Here is a 19,767-nt window from a genome sequence, read left to right on the forward strand (position 1 = left end):
AAGATAAGAAATTATTCTGCTGTCTTTTTTTGTAAAGGAGCTCAAAAGTCAAAATATCATCAAATAATTATCTTTGACTTGTCACTAAAAATAAAAAAAAAGCTTCATAGCTTATAAATATTTTTCAGTGGATCCTTCTTCATCATATTAATATATATGTATTTTTTTTTAAATCCTTCAGAGGTTATGAGAAACTTCCACTGGATTCTTGTTCTAGATGACCCACAGTATGTCCATGTCAGTTTGTATGTATCATGTCGTTTTACTGTACAGTTTATGAGAAATTTAAAGGGAAAGTCTGCTCGAATTTATTGACAAGAAACATATAATGTCTGTAGTAAAGATCCTTATTCTCTTTTACTTTCTCATTTCTTTCCTCACACGTCACTTCCTTTACCTCACTTCCTTTCCTCTCCTTTCCTCATTTCTGATTGGCTTTTGTTTTCATCTTTCGTCTCCCTTGTTTAGCTGATTGAAGTCATCTGATCGCTCCTTATTTAAAGCCTGCACTCCCTATCACCACCCTTTCCTTCCTCACCTTTGCATGGGGTGGCAGTGCTGGTAAGAGTTTAAGTAATCTATTCTTTAGATTTGTCCTATGTCCATGTTAGTTTGCTAATAACCTTATTTCTTTAAGATGGGCATGTAACCTTATTTCACTTATTATAATATAACTTTCTAAGTCTTTATCTTATTTTTGCTGTCTTCCAGATTCACCACCCATGTGTGCTTTTGTGCCCTTTATTGAATTAAACTCAGTCAAACTTTCTGGAAAATAAACTTATGTTTGAAAAATCATTTCCTGGAATTTTTGGCTTTACTATACAGTTTTCCAGTAATGACTAAAAAAATGCACATGTATAGCTGTTGTTGTGGTTGTTGTGGTTGTGGTTGTTGTTGTGGTTGTTGTTGTGGTTGTTGTTGCTTACTAGTAAAAGCACCGTGAAAGAAACTTGAACAGGAGACATTTAAGTTTAATATAAATATATTCATTAATTCATTTTAATTGTTCAAACTGATCACATGCTCTTCATGAAAACTGACATGGACATAGTGGGGGTCATCGTGAACAAGAATCCACTGAAAGATTTATATAACCTATTTAGGATTTCCTTTAAATTAATATTTAATGAGGAAATTATGATAGGGTAATTTGAGCAGACTTTTCCTTAAATTTCTCAAACTGTGCAGCTAAACTACATAAAAATTGACACAAACATGGTCAGGGTCATTTTGAACAAGAATCCGTTAAAATATTTACATAACCTATGAAGATTTAAAAAAAAAAAAAAAAAAAAAATTAATAATAATTAGGGGTGTAATGGTACACAGAAATCTCGGTTCGGTACGTACCTCGGTACACAAGTCACGGTTCAGTTTTTTTTGGTACAGTAATGAAAAAAATAGACAACTATTAAATATCTTTTACTTATTGGTACCCTTACACTCAAAAAACCAGATTGGGTGTCTGCTAAATTAATCTAAGTGTAACATGTTGCTTCTACCATATATAGTCATGTTTTGTGGTTGAACATCATTAAGTAATGTTATTTTAGCATGATGTGCAATAACTTAACATTTACTAAATTCAGTTATGCTGGCAGAACCTAATGCTTTTTGGGTAAGATATCAAATGGCGTGTACAACTCCAAAACAGAAGGTGGCAGTAGTTTGCGAGCAGGGAGTGCATTTACAAACTTTACTTCCGGAAGTTGCAGAAGAAGGCAGAGCGGCGCCACACACGAAAAAGACGGGCGGCCGGAAAAGTTGGAGAAGGCGGTAAGGTATATCATTTACCATCTATTGACTTAAAAAATAAACCACTGTAACGTTACAGAAGTGTCACATAACTTTTTATTGTCCGCTCTATGATTTTGAACGATTAATTTCGTCACCGAATGTTTTCGTAGTGCGATATATTCCACGTGTGCTTAGCTCATATTAGCACACACACGCACGCACACACACACACACACACACACACACACACACACACACACACACACACACACACACACACAACTTTTGTCGGTAACACGGTTGACAAAATGATGAAGTAGATGTTTGTTTTCATTGTTTCATTGTTTGTTTTGTTTTCATCTAAAAAAAACAGTTAGAGCTTAAGCATGCCAATTAATGAATTTAGCACAATCTATGAGTATATACTATAGAAACATAGAATTTCAAGCGAAACAACACTGTGATTTTTTCCCTTCATTATCTGAAATGTACCCCTAATTATAGAATCACTCTAATATGTTGTCATCTAACAATTTAACTTACTTTGCCACGAAACTCTGAAACAACCTCACTCTGTATTTTAAAGTCAGGAATATGATTAAATTCATTGACGTCTTTTTTTTGTTTTCAATGAGGTATTATTGGGTTTATTTAAATACATTTTGACTGGTAGTCATAATTTTCCATCCACTGTGTAGCTTAATCTATAATTTAACTTTAAACTTTAATTTAATTTGAAAATAGGAATTAAAAAGAGCATGTGTCCACACTCAAATTAATTAGAGTATTATTTATTTGGAAAAATTCCACTTTAAGGTATGTTTGGAGCAGATAAAGATGTGCGATTCATTTGTGATTAATCATGATTAACCATAGTTAGTATAGTGTTTGTATGTGTATTTAATAGGGCTGTCAAACTATTAGATTTTTGTAACGTATTAATAGCAATATTACTCTGTGATTAATCATGATTAGTCATGATCAAAATACTAAAATTACTTGTATTTTGATGTTCTCCTTTTCTTTTAGCATGCTGTGACTGCAAGGGTAGAGGCTGGGTGTCCTAGTGTTTGCAAGACTTGAGATTTGTGGCAGAGTTAGTTAAATGGCAAGATGACATACACACAGCTTTCTTTTTAGCATTTTTGTAATGTGTGATAGCATACACAGCAGATGAAAAATCCAGTGTCCTCCATGTTCGTGTTAACAGTTTGAAAATAGTACACTCTCTCTGATTACTCTCTTTTTATCAGAGAAATTCAAGACCAAGTTTCCTCTGTCATCAAGCAAAACCTGTTTCATCAACCGAGTGACTGCAGTATAGGGTCATCTACCAATGTATGTATTAACTATCAACGTTGAACACTTTAAAGAAAGTGAATCAGGGTATCTCTGATTTTTATCCTTTTTTATTTATGGCAAAAAAAAATAGATTGCGTGTAATGGTTCACTTTGCAATTCTATAATAGTGCAACAAAGTTTTCAAGAAGTGTTTGTTTACATAGCAACTAGTGAGTGGTCAGACACACACACATCTTCCCTATAAATTCTCCTTCCTGTCTCTCATTTCTCACTCACTTTCCCCTCTCTCTCTCTCTCTCTCTATGTATGTGTGTTACTCTCTTTCTGTGTGTCTCTGTCCTACATTTGATCAATCTCTGGTCTAAATTACACGATACATTTTTTTAATAAATACATTTTCTCAACTCATTTTAGTGAGTGAGAGAAATAAATCTCTTACAAATATTAATACATGTACAAACATAGACATAAACTAACAGTAAGTAATTATTCATTTTCTGAGTTTCCACTGGTTGTTCTCAGTTCATGGCATGAGGAGATAAAATTTGCAGCAATTATTTGACATTTTGGCTTTCTCTCTCTCTGAATAGATCTCTCCTTCACCCTCATTGATTGCTCTCTCTCTCTCTGGTCATCACAGAAATTCAAGACCAAGTGTGTGGAGCCATTCACCTCAACTGCCATCCCTTCGCAAAAGTGTCCCAGAAAAGGGGGTCATCTGCCAGTGACAGCCTAAGTGAATAAATATGTAAGGATGACATGAAAAGGTGAAGTTTGCAAACAGCTGTGATATATCCAGATAGGCTTGGCTAGGCCTTACTCTTGAGTTATGTGGAGGTGCAAGGAGTGCAGTTTGTGTTTTCAGAGTAGGTATGAGCTTCTCAAACATATAAAACTAATGCACCGCAATAGGCAACACTACTCATGCCTGTATTCAAATTGCCTGTGTAATTTCAAGACGCTGAATGCTTTGCACATCCACCTATCAAGAGTTCATCCCAAACCAGATTCTCAGAAGCCTCTGGAATTGACAACATTTAGTTGTCCTTTGTGCACTTGTAGTAGTCTTTCTACTGAGAGAGATTTTTTCTCACATTTAGGCATTCATTTCAAGAGCTATGAAACTGTTGCCTGTGTTTTCAGGGATTGTAATTACAAAACAAATATCTACGGAACATATCACTCTCACAAAAACAGGAAACACAACCCCCATACGCTAAATGATTTCAAACCAGGCATAGTGACTACAACTGGAGTTTCTCAAGAGTTGTCTGACAATGCAGAGCAAGATGCACTTAACTCGGATGACTCTGCAATGGAAATAAACAGTGCTTTTCCAAGTGAAGATGTAGATTTAAGTAAGACTCTGCCTGACACAATTCAGCAAAATTTAGCTGCAGCTTTATTCAAACTTGAACATTTTGCTCATGTGCCAGCCAGAAAAATGGATGAGTTTCTCGAGGAACTGCACTATTTGTTTAGCGCAGGCACATTTCCCCTCTCTGTAAACATTATTGAAGATGTACTCAGGAAACATGGTTCCACATCTGATAGGTCAGTGACAACTGAAGTAGCCACAGCCCTCTCAGCCTCTCACCCCTTGCTTAAAGCTATAGGTGAGGGTGGCTGTTTGAGCACATCATATCTCCGCAACAACTTTTACAGAGAGAACTTTAATGTCATTGAGCCCGTTGAGTACATGCTTGATGAAAAGGAAAATAAAAGCTGCCAGTATGTGCCTATACTGAAGAGTTTGCAACAGCTTTTAAATAGGAAGGATGTTGTGGATAAGATCAGTGAGAACCACAGAGCCTATCAGAGTAATGGGACAACTGGAGAGCAGCATACTTATAAGTCATTTCAGGATGGGTCTCACTTTAAGAAAAACAGTTTCCTTTCAGGGGATGAGTTGAGAATTTTCCTAACGTTGTACGTAGATGACTTCGAGGTATGCAATCCTTTGGGTACTTCTCGCAGAAAACACAAGCTCTGTGCAATCTACTGGACTCTGAGTAATTTGCCTCCAGGATCGCATTCAGTACTTTCCTCGATTTACTTGGCAGTCTTGAGCAAATCTGATGATGTGAAGAAGTATGGTTATGACCAAGTCTTGCAACCACTTCTTCAAGATTTAAAAACCCTTGAGCAAGATGGAATTTTTGTTCCTTTGCTCGGTAGGTGTGTTAAAGGCACAGTTCAAGTTGTTCTTGCTGATAACCTCGGTGCTCACGGTATTGCAGGTTTTAATGAAAGCTTTACCGCAGGGCACATATGCCGATTCTGCACTGCAACACGAAAAGAGATCCAAACAAAAGATGTGAGATCAGGTTCATTCATTCTGAGAACCAAAGTGCTACATGAAACACATGTGAACTCTGCCCAGAAGGATGGTTCAAGCTGTTTTGGGGTCAAAAGACAGTGTGTATTCACTAAAAACCTTGCTCACTTTGATGTTCTCTCAGGTTATCCCCCTGATATCATGCATGATGTGTTCGAGGGTATTGTGCCTGTGGAGCTTGCACAGTGTTTGTCAGTGTTAATATCCAAGAAATATTTTAGTCTTGAGCATCTTAACAAATCCATCCTTGGTTTTCCGTACAAGTGGTCAGACAAGACTAACAAGCCTCATGCAATTCCACACACATTCTCTAAAACAATTGGGGGGAATGCCCATGAGAACTGGGCCCTGCTAAGATTTCTCCCATTAATCATTGGGCATCTGGTGCCAGAGGGTGACAAGGCTTGGCAAATTCAAATGGATTTAAAAGATGTTGTAGAGCTTTTGGTTGCTCCAACACACACTGAGGAATCCATTGCTTACCTTGATTGCAAAATTTCATTGCATCGCAAAAGATACCAAGAACTCTTTCCTGATATGCAGCTTATACCCAAGCATCATTACTTGGAGCACTATCCTGTACTCATCAGGAAGTTTGGTCCTCTTGTTTGTCTCTGGACCATGCGATTTGAGGCCAAGCACAGCTTTTTTAAGCAGGTCATTCGACATTCAAACTGCTTCAAAAATGTGCCCCTCACGCTAGCTGTCAAGCACCAGTTCATGATTTCTTATCACATGAAAGCGTCAAGTTTTGAAAAACCTGCTTTTGAGATCACAAGTGTCTCAACTGTTCCTGTCGATGTTCTAAAAAAAGAAATAATGGAGAACATTGAGCAGATGTTTCCTGGCACAAGAGAGGTACACATGACTACATTTGTGACAACCAACGGTGTACGTTTCAGAAAGGGCATGATTGTAGCTCATGGGTCTACCAGTTGTCAAAATGCGAGAATGCGCTGCACAAAGTGAAAGCGGAGATTTACGGTCGGACTCAGTCCGTCACTCAATAATGTCCGTCGGGGAACTAGATTTTTTAAATGGTTCGGCTCGCATAAACGGAATTAAAATAAAACAAAATAAAATAATATCCTGCGCCCAATAATTCGGTACAGGGTCATGCCGAACAGAAAGTCGCGTACCGAACAGTTCGACACAAATACATGTACCATTACGGCCCTAATAATAATGAGAATTCTGATTATGTAGTAATTCAAGCGGATTTTATCTTGAATTTCTCCTAAACTGTACAGTAGAACTATTTGACATTTGACATGGACATAGTGGGGGTCACCTAGAACAAGAATCCATTGAAAGATTTTATAACCTATAAACAAGTTTTTAAAAATATTTAACATGAAGAAATTAACATACTATGTTGTCATTTGAGCAGACTTTCCCTTTAAATTTCTCCTCAGCTGTACAGTAGAACTACATGAAATCTGACATGGACATAGTGGGGGTCACCTACAACAAGAATCCATTAATAAATTGTACAACATAATAATCATTTAGTTAAGTGACAGATAAAAGATTTTTTGTTGTGTGGTGGGAATACTCTTAACTGTGTGTAGGATGAACGCAGCCTGGGCCTGACTCCTACCTTGGCCAACCAAGGCCCTAATACGGGACATGTCCCCCACGTAACGTTTTTCCGAGCTGTCTTTAAACGCACCATGATTAGGCAGAGCCAGGCCGCATACACACGCTGTCATGTTGTAATCTGAATCAATAGCTCACAGACAAGACGTGTGCTGCTAGGCAGTGCTGCTGTGTTAACTATGTTCAGCAAACCAGCCAGCAAGAAGCAAAAAACCTTGCACAGTTTCTTCCAAACAAATCGTGTAACTTGAGTAATGCTGTTGCATGTACTGTAGATAATGTTAGCTAAATGATGACTAATTAATAATAGATGCCAATATATCAAGTTAAGCTAGTTAACAAGAATACTAATGTTACTATGTTAAATCACTTGCTAGCTAGTTTCATGCTAGGAAAAAACCCACTCCTCAATTTCTGCGCAGAACTTGTGCTCACTATTTGCACATATATTTTTTTTAATCTCACAATATAAAGAGCAGGGTCAGGGAGGAGACAGTGGACAGAGGCCAGCAAGTATGATCATGCAGGGTCTTCACAGGTGAGGAGAGATTATAACTGGTTTAGAGAAAATATCTATGGCATAAGTGACTGTGTAATTAATTCCACAGCTATGTCACCACTACTATTAATTCTATTTCTAAATTTTGCTTTGCACATTTATTATCTATATTATTGCAATAGATAGAAGAGGGACAGGGAGAAACCAGGCAGGTATCAGGACAGGGACCTGACAGCAGCACCAATTATCAGCCCAAGTCTTCACAGGTAAGGAGAAATGGCTAAGGAAATGTCTATAGGATAAGAGTGACTCTAGGATTAATTTTCAGCTATTTCAGAACTACTCTTATTTATACTCTAAAATGTTTGTCTGTATTGCAATAGCAATACTACTGCATTATTTGTTTTTAAAGGCAGCAGGTATAGGTCATGCCATTTTTCTTAATCTTGATTAATTTTGCACATCTGTGCTGTCATATTTGATGATAAGTGCACGCAAAAAAATCAAAGCTACATTGCATCTCCCTTGTTAAAAATTAACAATTTGACCACTGATTATTGCTGAATTATTGGTTTGTGATTTCGTTTTTTCACATGTTTGCTTTATCATTTTGTCATAGTCATCCCCATTTGAGTTTCATAGTTCAGCCTTGAGTTATTTTTGCATTTTAGTCAATTGGGATACATTTTTGTTTTTGCTAGGCTAGGCACCCGTGGTGAGGTCCCTTCACTTTAGCATGTGAGTAGTTGCACAGGGACACCATAGACTACACTATTTTTATTTGAGGATTGCTGTGGTGTTTGCTGTGCCCACCTGTGGTGAGTCGTGGTAGCACCCCTTGGCACACCTGTGTAGTCTGCCTCTGCACAAGTGGCCACTGCTCAGTTTCTTTACTTTAATTTTGCTTACTTAGGGCTGAGTTAACTTTTACATCACTCACCTTTTTTTTTTTTTTTTAGAATTTATATTAAGGCCTTTATTTTTATAGCATAAATTGTAATAAAGTAATTTTAACTACTGTCATTTTGGGGTTGTTTCTCATTTGTTATTAATCCCCTTCTTTTTTTGCTTTGATTATTTTGCTGATTTATAAATAACATTTCTGATGTGCCTCAGCATCTACTGCGTCCATTCGACTGCTGCTGTGCAATCCACTATATTAAAGTATTACACTTATTAGCAGGGCTGCCCCTGACCAAACTGGGGCCCTAAGCGAAATGTTATTTGGAGGCCCCCATCCCAAATGTATCATAGGTACAAAATGACCGTACAACAACTTGCCATTTAACTTGACAACCTTTATTGGCAATAACAAATATACTGTAGATACAGTAGTTTGGCTGTATGAGTCAAATAAAATAAAAAATTCAACCTGAAATAAATAAATAAATATTAAATAAAATAACTTCAAACTGAAATAAATAAACAAATCTGAGTCACAAATAGCCATCGATTACTCATCAAAAGAAAGTAACTTCCACCACCTCAATCCCCCACCCTTGATTAAGCACTGAAAATAAAATGAAAGAGGGAGACAGGTTTTTCCTATTTAATCTTATTTTGTTATATTTCTCCCTCTCCCCTCTCTGGAGGCGTCCAAACTCCCTCAGCCCTCCGCCTCTCCAACCTTAATTAAACACTGAAAACAAAAATAAAATACAGAGACATTCTTTTCTAATTTCCTCTTATTTAGCTATATTTCTCCCTCTCCCCTCTCTGGGAGCATCCGACCTCCCGGCCCCGCACATACCCCCGAGGCTCGGGTCTCCTCTTCCGTGGAGTCCGCCCGCCCTCCTGTCCCCGCACATACTCCTGAGGCTCTTTTGGACGACATGTCGACAGCTCTTCACCTGCTGCAGCTCTGCAAGTGCCTGCCAGCGCACCCCTCTGATTGTTCAGATGTGGAGTGCTGTCAATCATTGCAGCGACGCATGGGCAGTCAGGTCTCTTCTCTCCTTCCTCGAGCTGATTCTACGCGCGCCTCACGGTATCCATTGCGTATATGCGCAAATGCGTCCCCTCGCGCAAAATGTGGCCTCCCATGGAAGATGAGACCCTACGCACAGCGCGTGTTCTGCGTTTAGGGAGGGGCAGCCCTGCTTATTAGGGAGTGTTGTCTGGCTCTTCTGCTTTGCTGTAATTTTTTGGACCGGCACCTAATTACACTTTGAGACTTTTGAGTGAGCATGCCAAGTTTGCTGAAGACTTATCTCCATACACAACAGTACTAGCCAGCCGGCTAGTAGACTAGCATCAACCATAACTGAATAAATACCACACATAGCAACACAAAACTGCTTTGCTAGCTCAATCATGTTGTAACTATTTTTTTCACGGACCGTTTAGTGAGTTTTTTTTTTTTACATGGCGGCGGAAGATATATGAACGAGCTAACTCTCGTCTGCTGAGTTTTAAAAATGCCGGCTATTTTGTAGCTTTCTGTTAACGTCACATCCCTCCTTGAGTATATCCAATCAGCACCAAGTAATCCCCAAGCCCCAGCCAGGAGTCTTTCGGGGCCGTTCTGAGTACCTACCCCGAGGCAGGGACTTGTTTAGCCCCTGTAAAAGTTCCGGAACTCTGTCCTTAGGGGGCGGTTCCTGCGGTGGAGACACGCACCAACGGCCCCGGCCCCGTAAAATTACCCCGAAGTTCCTGCGGTGGAAACGGGCCTAAAATCCTTACTTGACGAAGTCATCACCCTGAAATCCCAGTGCACCTGAACGCAGCATTATGCAGCAGCCCCACTAACACTCTGGCAGCCACATTTGCGAAACTGAATGAGAGGCGAGATGGATGGATGGTTGTCTCTGTTGTGCATTTAAGGATACGCTATGGACACAATGTTTCTCCAGGAGCTCCACTATGCTTTTATTGGTGTTAATACTGATCCTGAGCACAGTTACAGAAGGTAGGCCAAGCTAAACGCTATCTTTTGACTCCTCTTCTCATACAGCCAGGCTACATTTAGCCTAACTAACGTTACAGTCAGTTTACGTAGCAGCCTAACGTTACACAAATAGAAAAAATGTGGAGTTCATTACAATACAACAATAAAATACACATCAGACGTGAAGACAGACATAGTTGCGACGTTGCACATAGAAAGGGTTAATGAAACATCTCCTTGGCAGACATTACACAAGGTTGGACCAGTTTGAAAATAGATGGGGTGTGACGTGTTACATCTGCTGTGAAAGAGGGAACAAAGAGACAGGTTGTCTCCCTCCTAACAGTTACCTGACAATAGCTGGTGTATCAGATGTTGCCACATGGTTATCACTGGGAACAAAGGATGACGCCACTCAGACTTTGAATTAGAAAAGCAATGTGTTAATCAAGCTAACTAAAAACTATCAGATGTAAATGCGAGGAACAGTAGAGTACAGTATGGTTTGGTAGCTTAATGTGTGGATTAGTGAGTAAATATTATTTTAGCAAACTCCATTTTCTCCCAAGACACGTGTTCTCATCTTCCTCCTCCCCTTTATTCCCCCAAGCTATACCTGTATACAAATGATTACCCAAAATACTGACTCTGCATGTTACCCTATCCTATGTCATGTTTGAAAAGCATCTACATAACAAACTTCTGCTCAGCTTTGTGTGATGCAAGCACATGTTCAAAGGTTTCTAAAATGCAAACACACAAAACCGTGTGATACTGGAAGGTACGGAAGCCATTTCTGCCAGTGTGATTATAATAAAATGGATCCTGTAAATTATTATAACGAGCAGCTTTCTAGAAGTGAAGAGTTACTATCTCAAAATTAATGAGTTACCTTAAAATGATGACTTAATATCTCAAAATAATGATGAGCGATGTCCAGTCATCAACTTTTCACTGTCTGTCAGGGTGTTTTTACACACACTACTACTCAAAAGTTTGGGATCACTTTCAAATTTCTTTGTTTTCCAAAGAAACACATTTTCATGCAATTCACAAAACATTTTTTTCCATTTCACAAACAATTAAAATGAATCGGATGATTTTTAAAGAATGATCTATTTCATAAGGTTAATTGATTATTAGAAAACCCTTTCGCAATTGTGTTGCACAGCTGAAAACCTGTACTAATAAGAGAGCGAAAAAGGGAGCATGGCATCCTTTAGGCTAGTTTAGTATCTGAAGTATCAGCAGTTGTTTGTTTACAGGCTCAAAATGGCCAGAAAGAGAGAACTTCTTTTAGAGATCTGTCTTACCATGCTGTTAACTACTCCCTTTAGACAGCAGCACAAACTGGCCCTAACAAGGTCAGGACAAGGGCGTGGGCACAAATGTGCAAGAAGACATATCTGAATGTGTAGTCCAAGACAATGACGCCTCACAGATCCTCAACTAGCAGCTGCACTAAATAGAACCTATCAAACACCAGTGTCGGCATCAACAGCGAACTTTGGGAAGCTGGACTTCATGGCAGAATTGCCAAGAAAAAGCCACATCTCAGACTGGCCATTAAAAAGAAAAGACTCAGATGGGCAAAAGAGCACAGACATTAGAAGAAGGTGTTGTGGACAGATGAGGCCACGTTTATGGTCTTTCGGATCAAACAGAAGAATGATTGTGAGACGCAGAACAAGTGAAAAGATGCAAGGACAGTGCTTAATGCCATCAGTCAAGCATGGTGGAGGCAGCATGATGGTCTGGGGGTGCTTTGGAGGTGGTACAGAGTGGAAAAGACCTTGAGGAAGGAAAGCTATCACAGAATTTTGCAAAGCCATGCCATACCCTGTGGACAGCACTTGATTGGGGCCAGTTTCATCCTACAACAGGATAATGACCCAAAACACACCTCCAAAATGTGTCAGGAATATTTAAAGACTAAGCCGTCAGCCAGAATTCTGACTGTAATGAAGCGGCCAGCACAGTCTCTGGATCTGAACGCTGTTGACCTGTTATGGGAGTAGCTTGACCATATGGTATGGAGGAAATTCCATTAAGCCAATCCATCTTGTGGGAGATGCTCCAGGAAGCGTGGGGTGAAATCTCATCAGATTACCTTGACAGCTAGAATGCCTTAGGTCTGCCAGGCTGTAATTGCCGCAAAAGGTGTTTTTGTTTTTTTGGGGTTTTTTTTTTTTTTTTTTTGATGAAGGCAAAGTTTGAAGTACACATTCATCATTTCCATTAATTATTATTATAATTATTTCAACTCTCATCCAACTCGTGTTGCATTTCCAAGTTAGCCCAAACTTTTGGGCTTTTTAAACAAACAGAACTCAGTCCTCTTAAAGTGCACCAAAACGTGGACTAACAGAAAAGGGACTTGGTTCTTCTTGCGTTGACATTGTCGGTTCATTTGAAAGAGGACTCGGTTCTCTTTCTGTTCAACTTCAGCTCTGATGGGGCCTCAGTTTTCTTCCTGTTCACACTGTAGCCTATATATAATATTGATATGGTTTTGTTTTACGTTGACGTGGCACTGCAGTCCAGCTGTGAAGCATCTCACTTTCAGATGAACCTAAAATTGGAGAACAACCTTAGCATTTATGTGCTGTAGACTGTTGCCATTTAATGTATTCTACTTCCACATTGGCAGTTTCGTCCGCGGACCAACCTACTCCTTGTCCTGCAACTTTGCAAGTGTTACAGGCCGACGTGGTTTTGTCTGTTTTTCAAGCGGTTCACTTACACTGTATCTTGTGAACACAAAGCACTCCAGGTTCGCTTTTCTCTTTGCCGTTGTATTTAGCCCTCTAGATCACATGCTTTTGCACTGGGACGGCTGCAAAAACAGTCAAAACCCTGTCGGCTTGTAACACTTGCAAGGATGCAGAACAAGGAGTATTTTGGTCCATGGAAGATAGTGCACGTCTCCAGATGTGAAAGTAGAATGTATCAAATGGCAACAGTCTACAGCACACAGAAACACTGAGGTTTTACTCCAGTTTTGAGTGAAACTGTAAGCGAGAAGCTTCATAACCACACTGCAGTGCCACGTCACAGAAAAAACAAAACTATGTCAATATTATATATAGGCTATATTGTAAACAGGAAGATGACTGAGGCCCCATGAGAGCTGAAGTGGACTTTAAAGGGGAACTAATGTTTTTTTTTCTACCTGGACCCTATTTTCCGATCTACTTTTGTCTAAATGAGTGATAGGATGTTCAATATGGGACATTGCTCCAGTATGAAGCTAGGGCTGACCTGCCTGTCTGTCTTTACCTTTAGCTGGAATCGGACATATTTGTTGTGGCAAGTCAAAACACTTCCTCTGCCTGCTCCCTCTCTTCTCGTCCCTCTTCAATGAACTCTGCGTCCGTGTACATCCGTGTACTCCGTGTTCAAATAAATACGGGCAGTCATCAAATTCAGATGGCTCATCCAGATCCAGTTGGTCAAAATCGGGTAAAAATTCAGCCATGACTACTTCAAACAGTCGCATTTGTAAGCTCGCTACAGTGGTAACTTCCTACAACAACTCAAGTCTGGAGAGACCAACTGCTGTAAAACACCATAAACTGTATAGTAAAACACCAATGAAGAAGAAGAAGAATCTTGCGAGACCTGAGATATCAGTGCCGACATTAACTCTCTGAGTGTTTTGACATTCTGTATTTCAGAATCAGAAATATTTTATTGATCCCCGAGTGGAAATTATGATTCGTTACAGTCGCTCTGATGTAAAGAATAGAGAATTATAAGAAGTAAAAATAAGATTATGAAATAGAGGTATGTAAATATAAAGCAATACAATTAAATGAAGTTAGATTAGAATAGAAATGAAAATGTTTATTTTAAAAAAAATAAAATGTGCATCATGCTACAGTGTTTAACACTAGTACTTAAGATATTAAAATATTACAAATAAAATATGTATCCTCACTGTGCTGAGGCTGTAAGTGTGAAAATTTAACTACAATATATACATCAATAGAATGAAACAGAATAAGAGTAAACATAAGAAATACATGCACTGTATGTTGAATAAATATATACATTCAAGAGGTGAAAAATATTGCAGCAGTTGAATTATTGCATCCTGTTGGTTTTTATGAATTATAAATGCAGTAGCTTCAAAAGTCCAAAAGCCAGTCCACTGACAGAGCGGCCGACACTCTGAGGGAGAATTTGTGACGATTGATGGTAACCGGCAGGAAGGACATTCTGTGGTGCGATGTTTGTCCAGCAGTCATGGAAAGGGTGGGAGACGTTTCTCCGCCCTGTTCACAGGAGAGATCAGCAGCAGTGCAGAACCGATGACAACCACACTCACCACGCCACTGCAGGTGCAACAAAAGCCCACAGAAGCCTCATCTGTGTTAAAGATGTACGGATAACAAAAATAAACACTGAGTGAAATACATTTCATTCAGGTAACTCAGGCAAAGGCTGCACAGAGGCAACAAATACTGAAAAATACTCTCTTAAAGGGACAGAGACATTTCATCGAGACAGCGACAAGGCCAAATAGATAAAGGAGAGGGTTTGTTTTTTTTATACTTTGCTATTTAGTAAAAAGGAACAGCTTGGATGTCATGTGTGGCTGTGTAATCAGGGAAAATAGAAGAATTGGATCGGGACTTGATATCGGCAGATATTCAGTATCAAATGACTCGGATTGGCATCGGGGCAAAAAGACTTGATTGGGACATCCCTAGAAACGATGCCAAGTCATTATTTTAAAAGTTTTTCATTATCTTGAGGCACTAATTCACTACATTGAGAGCTTATTATTTTGACATGCTAAGTCATTATTTTGGGACAATAAATAATTATTTTGAGATACTAAGTCAATATTTTAATATACTAACTCATTTTTGAGATATTAACTCGACATTATTGAGATACTAATTCATCATTTTGAAAGTTGCGCCAGGGTCAGCCGTGCGCCCACACTCCTGTCATTAAGATTGATTGTAGGCTGTTGTTGTCACAGTAGTCAAAACATGCTTTTGTTTAAAGAACGCCTACACCAGGCTTATGTTTCCACACCAACATGACTTTGCAAAAGCTTCAATTTCCCCATCTACACGTAACGCCAAGCCAGTGTATTGAAATGAATCCATTTTGGTGATTGTTCTTGAAAAGCGTAGTGTTTCAGTGAGTGAAAGAAAGTATGGCTGTTGTAGTGTGTTTCTGCTTGCTAATGTCAGATGCTCTGCCGAGCATGAATGCTTCCATCTATCAGTGCCTTTACTTGTCTTTGTGCCTACTGACATGGGATGTGATTGCCTGATGAGATTTTATCCTCCCAACAGGTCTCAAGGTGATTGGAGGAAACATCACCGTGGTGCAAGGGGAGACCGCCATCTTACCCTGCAAACTCGTCGACACAGCAGAGCCCTTGACTCAGATTTCATGGCAGAAGATGACCAGAGGAAAACCTCAGAATAACAATTTCTATACAATCTTGGCTAAAAACGGACCACAGTTTGTCAACGGACGTGACGATCGATTTGCATTTGTCGGGAACTTTACCAACAACGATGGATCTCTGGAGTTATCCAACACCACACTGATGGATGAAGGCACCTACACATGTATCTTCACTTTGTTCCCCAGTGGCAATCACAAGACAGAGATACCTCTAAATTTGCTTGGTATAATGTGTTGTATTAAAAATGAGTAAGAGAATTGTTTTTACCTTCTTGCTTGCATGTTAACTTTTTTTATGTATGTAACTCCCCTAGTGCCTCCGGTCATAAGCCTGAAGAATGATCCTGTTACTTTGGGTGATGAAGAAGTTTCCCTCGTTACCTGCACGGCTGCTGGTTCCAGGCCTCCTGCAGAGGTGGTGTGGATCACTGGTACCCTGGAAAAATCAGTGAGGATAACAACCAACTACAGCTCGCATGCCAACGGTACGACTACCACGGTCAGCTCACTGTTTGGAATACCAACCAAAGAAATCAACAGTCATTCGGTCCAGTGTGTTGTCACCAGTGCAGCCAGGTCGGACAAAGAAACCCTCAACTTCAACATACAGGTCTTCTGTGAGTATACAAATACTTTTCTACATTACTTAGCAATGTGCTTGATCGTTGTAATTCATTTTAGCATTGTTATTTAATTTATTTAATTAATTATTTGAAAAGCAGGTCAGTCGCCAGAATAAAATGTCACATTTTTACATTTCAAACGTATCATATCAGTGTTTTTGGATTATCATTCTATCATCACGCTGTAACCTGTGACAGGCTGTTATGATACCAGAACTATTGTACATATATGTCGTTTTTTTGTCGAGTCACAAGCGTCACATAGGTTTATATTACCAAAGATTCACAGCAAAATCACTTGATGAAACTGACTCCTGTGTGAAAGAGGTGAGGGGGAGATGCTGTGCTGCTGCTGGAGGAGCCGCTGAATGAGTTCCCTCTGAGCGGTAACTCGCTAAAAGAGTCTGAGAAGAAGCTGTTCATAAAACATTCAGGACGTTCAGGAGGTTTGTTGTTGCCGTGGTTAACAGTATGAGTCAACAGGTCTAAATATCGCAAGTATTATGATATGAATTTTTTCATATGATATTAAAAATTATACCGGTATTATCCTGAACAAGATGATATGGCACACCCCTAGTTTCCAGCAGCTTTTCAGCCACCAAACCTGGGTGTGTTAAGCAAGCTGTTGCCATTTGTGACAAAAAAACTGGTTGTTTCTTACCGAGACATTGCTGCCTTTCCTGCCAGGCAATGCCACGAATGCGATTGTTTTTTACACAGACTTTGCTGGATAGTAGCACAGGAAAGGTTTTTTTTTTTTTTAACTGAAACACAGCTGTGTTTTCAGTTGGGGGGAATTTGCCGCCAAAACATGACTTTTCCTAACTGAAACCAAGGGATTTACATGCCCTTAACTGCACATTCACCACAGTGTTGGTTCAACAGGAAATATTCAACATATCTGCTTTATAATAACATTAAGATATATGTGTCTGTGGTTTGCAAAAATGTATGCTGCCAACATTTTTTTCTGGCGTTTTGGCTGTTGAAACAGTGGTTGGCACTGTTGGCATAATCACCCCCACAGGTGTTCCTATTTGCTCTGGTTACAGGTGCTCAAACATTTGCTGGGGACTACTTTAACACGACTCTGTGCACAAATGTGCATAAATGTGTTTTGCTGTCCAATCATGTGCAACAAGGCTGACGGTAAAGTCAGGGAGTGTTAACCATTCAGTAATACTTCTATAATAAGCCGTTTCAGGTATCTAGTCAGTGGAGTGGTGGACTGAAAGGAAAGCCCCTCTTGTATTTCACGCCACTCACTTTTTCTTTAATTAACTGGTTAGTTAAGAGTTAATGGAGGTTGGACTAACAAAAGTGCAATACACAGAGATGTTTACAGAGAGCCATGATGCTTATGTAAGAGAGGAAGTAGATACGAAGCGAGTAGAGCTAGTTATGATAAGGAAGATGAAGCTTCCTTTTCTGTGTTCAGTGTCAATGTCAGTCAAATTTTCAGGTCAGAGCAGTTGTAACTCTTTTCGTCAGTGCATTTTTCCAGTTGCCTTACACACTGTTGATAAAATGACACTAGTCATACTGCAAAATCATCTTTTAAGACATTGTCTGATGTTAAATTACAGATATGTGATCTGTTTAAAATGGGAACTGCTTTGCACAAGACATGCCTGTTTCTTTTCTTGTGTACTCTGTCTCCATGAATGTTGCTTCATGTTTACACAAACTTCGAAATGCACTTGTAACAACAAGGCAAGAAGGACAAGAGTCGAGACAATGAGGAGGGCAACTAAGACAAAGGGCATGGTCAGGCAAGGAGGTGACAGAGCAAGATGCTTTCTTAGATCGTTGATCGCTACAGTGGAGGCAGTATTTGAAGCTAGCTCATTCTCATTTAGCACGACTTACAGTAGCAGACAATCCCACAGGGCTCTGGCTGCGCAATTTTAGGCTCTGGGTATTTTGTCTGGAGCTAAGTTACAGTCCTTGAGTTCAGATGTGTTTATTCAGTCAGTGGAGAAAAGCTCAAATCATTGATGTGGATCAGTTTCACAACATGCGTTCAGGGTCACACAGCTGCTCGCCATCTGCAGCACAGGTGCAAGAAAAGTTTAGCCTACATAACACTTCTAACTTTATAGTGTTATTTTCGGGTGTTGTACTCATCACTTCTGTAAAGTGTATTTTTACAAGGGAAGCCCCAAACTGAAACAGACTGTATAATGGCTGATAATGTGTTCAACTTATTAAAGTAGTCAGCTGTATTTTTTCGAGTGAGTAGATTTTAAACATGGTCTATGCCCCAGATAATTATTTATACCAGAGCTCACTGGGTAAACTCCAAACCACTGTTGCATTAAGATCATTTTTCTGGTTCACACCCAGAGTGTTTTTATAAACCACACCAGGCCACGCTTTCTAGTCCACCCAAAGTGTGACAAACGCCTGGAGTCAAGGGCGAGAAGTGTAGCATAGAAGTCCTTTTTTCCCCCTAATAAATAAACACACCTGGTATAAACATGCATCTGATATGGAGAATGCATCTCGACTGAGCACTTGTGATAGGATCATACATAAATATACATCTTTTCTGTTTGCAAACTTCAAATGGGTCGTTTTAACTGGTGTGCACTTCCTGTGAATTAAGAAGTAGTTTGCAAAGACTTTGGCTTGTGGCCAAACAATACAGATAACACCAGGCGCAATGATGAAAACTAAAACTTAACCATTCATTGTGTTGTGTCTAAAAGTTTGCTTTCACTCGCCTCTGCAGCAGCTGCTCCTCTCACCCATCAATCTGATCTGATCTGATTAGCTCTGATCAGATCAGCTGATCAGTCGTCAACCCCAAGGCTCAAACTCCACAAACAGCTGCTGAGGAATTAAAGAACTAATGAGACATTCTGCCTGTGCTGCATTCATGGACCCTCTGTATTTAGACAGGGTGTCCACGGGGTCTTAAAAAGTATTAAAAGTTGATAAATCAAATGTCGGAAAATTAAGGCCCTTAAAAAGTATTAAAAAGTCTTAATCGCGATTTTATGAAGTATTAAATTTTCTTGGCATTCAAGCTTTGACAAAAAGTATCCATGAATGTATAATTTATTTTCCTCCTCGCGACTATTACAAACAACGATGTGTAGGTAGGCACACTCGGACTGCCACTCGGGGTGGGGCGGGAAAAAAAAGTCCAAAAAAGTTAATAACTTAAATTATGGCGAAAGGGTAGTTTCTTGCAACCCTAGAATTAAGATAAAAATATTTACAAACGAAAAAACACTTCTAGAATTAAGATAAAAATATTTACAAACGAAAAAACACTTCTGGTTGCTGATAAGTAGTGTTTAACTTTTGATTTAACACTAAAATTTAAAACCCT

The 19,767-nt window shown here is 39.3% G+C and overlaps 1 protein-coding gene and 1 long non-coding RNA gene across 6 annotated transcripts in view; both read left to right on the plus strand.

Moving 5' to 3' along the window:
* The first annotated feature begins 512 nt into the window (after positions 1-512).
* On the plus strand, positions 513-3,754 carry LOC126392872 (uncharacterized). 2 transcript variants are annotated; one of them, XR_007570223.1, is made up of 3 exons: positions 513-1,784; positions 2,994-3,078; positions 3,683-3,754. It is a non-coding gene; the product is annotated as an uncharacterized LOC126392872 (long non-coding RNA). The 2 variants fall into 2 exon arrangements; XR_007570222.1 differs by having other exon boundaries at positions 513-1,779.
* Positions 3,754-19,767, plus strand: part of si:ch211-214p13.3 (nectin-4) — a 35,086-nt gene continuing 19,072 nt past the window's right edge. Inside the window, exons 1-3 of one of the 4 annotated variants that reach the window (XM_050048561.1) lie at positions 3,754-3,790; positions 15,684-16,025; positions 16,116-16,418. In XM_050048561.1, coding sequence (XP_049904518.1) covers positions 15,794-16,025; positions 16,116-16,418 — 535 coding nt within the window. In that variant the 5' untranslated portion in view covers positions 3,754-3,790; positions 15,684-15,793. Of the gene's footprint in view, positions 3,791-9,891; positions 10,390-15,683; positions 16,026-16,115; positions 16,419-19,767 lie in introns of those variants that run through there. The other 3 variants (XM_050048558.1, XM_050048559.1, XM_050048560.1) reach the window with 3 other exon arrangements.

This window comes from Epinephelus moara, chromosome 7 (genome assembly GCF_006386435.1).
Source record: "Epinephelus moara isolate mb chromosome 7, YSFRI_EMoa_1.0, whole genome shotgun sequence".
NCBI classification, from domain to species: domain Eukaryota; kingdom Metazoa; phylum Chordata; class Actinopteri; order Perciformes; family Serranidae; genus Epinephelus; species Epinephelus moara.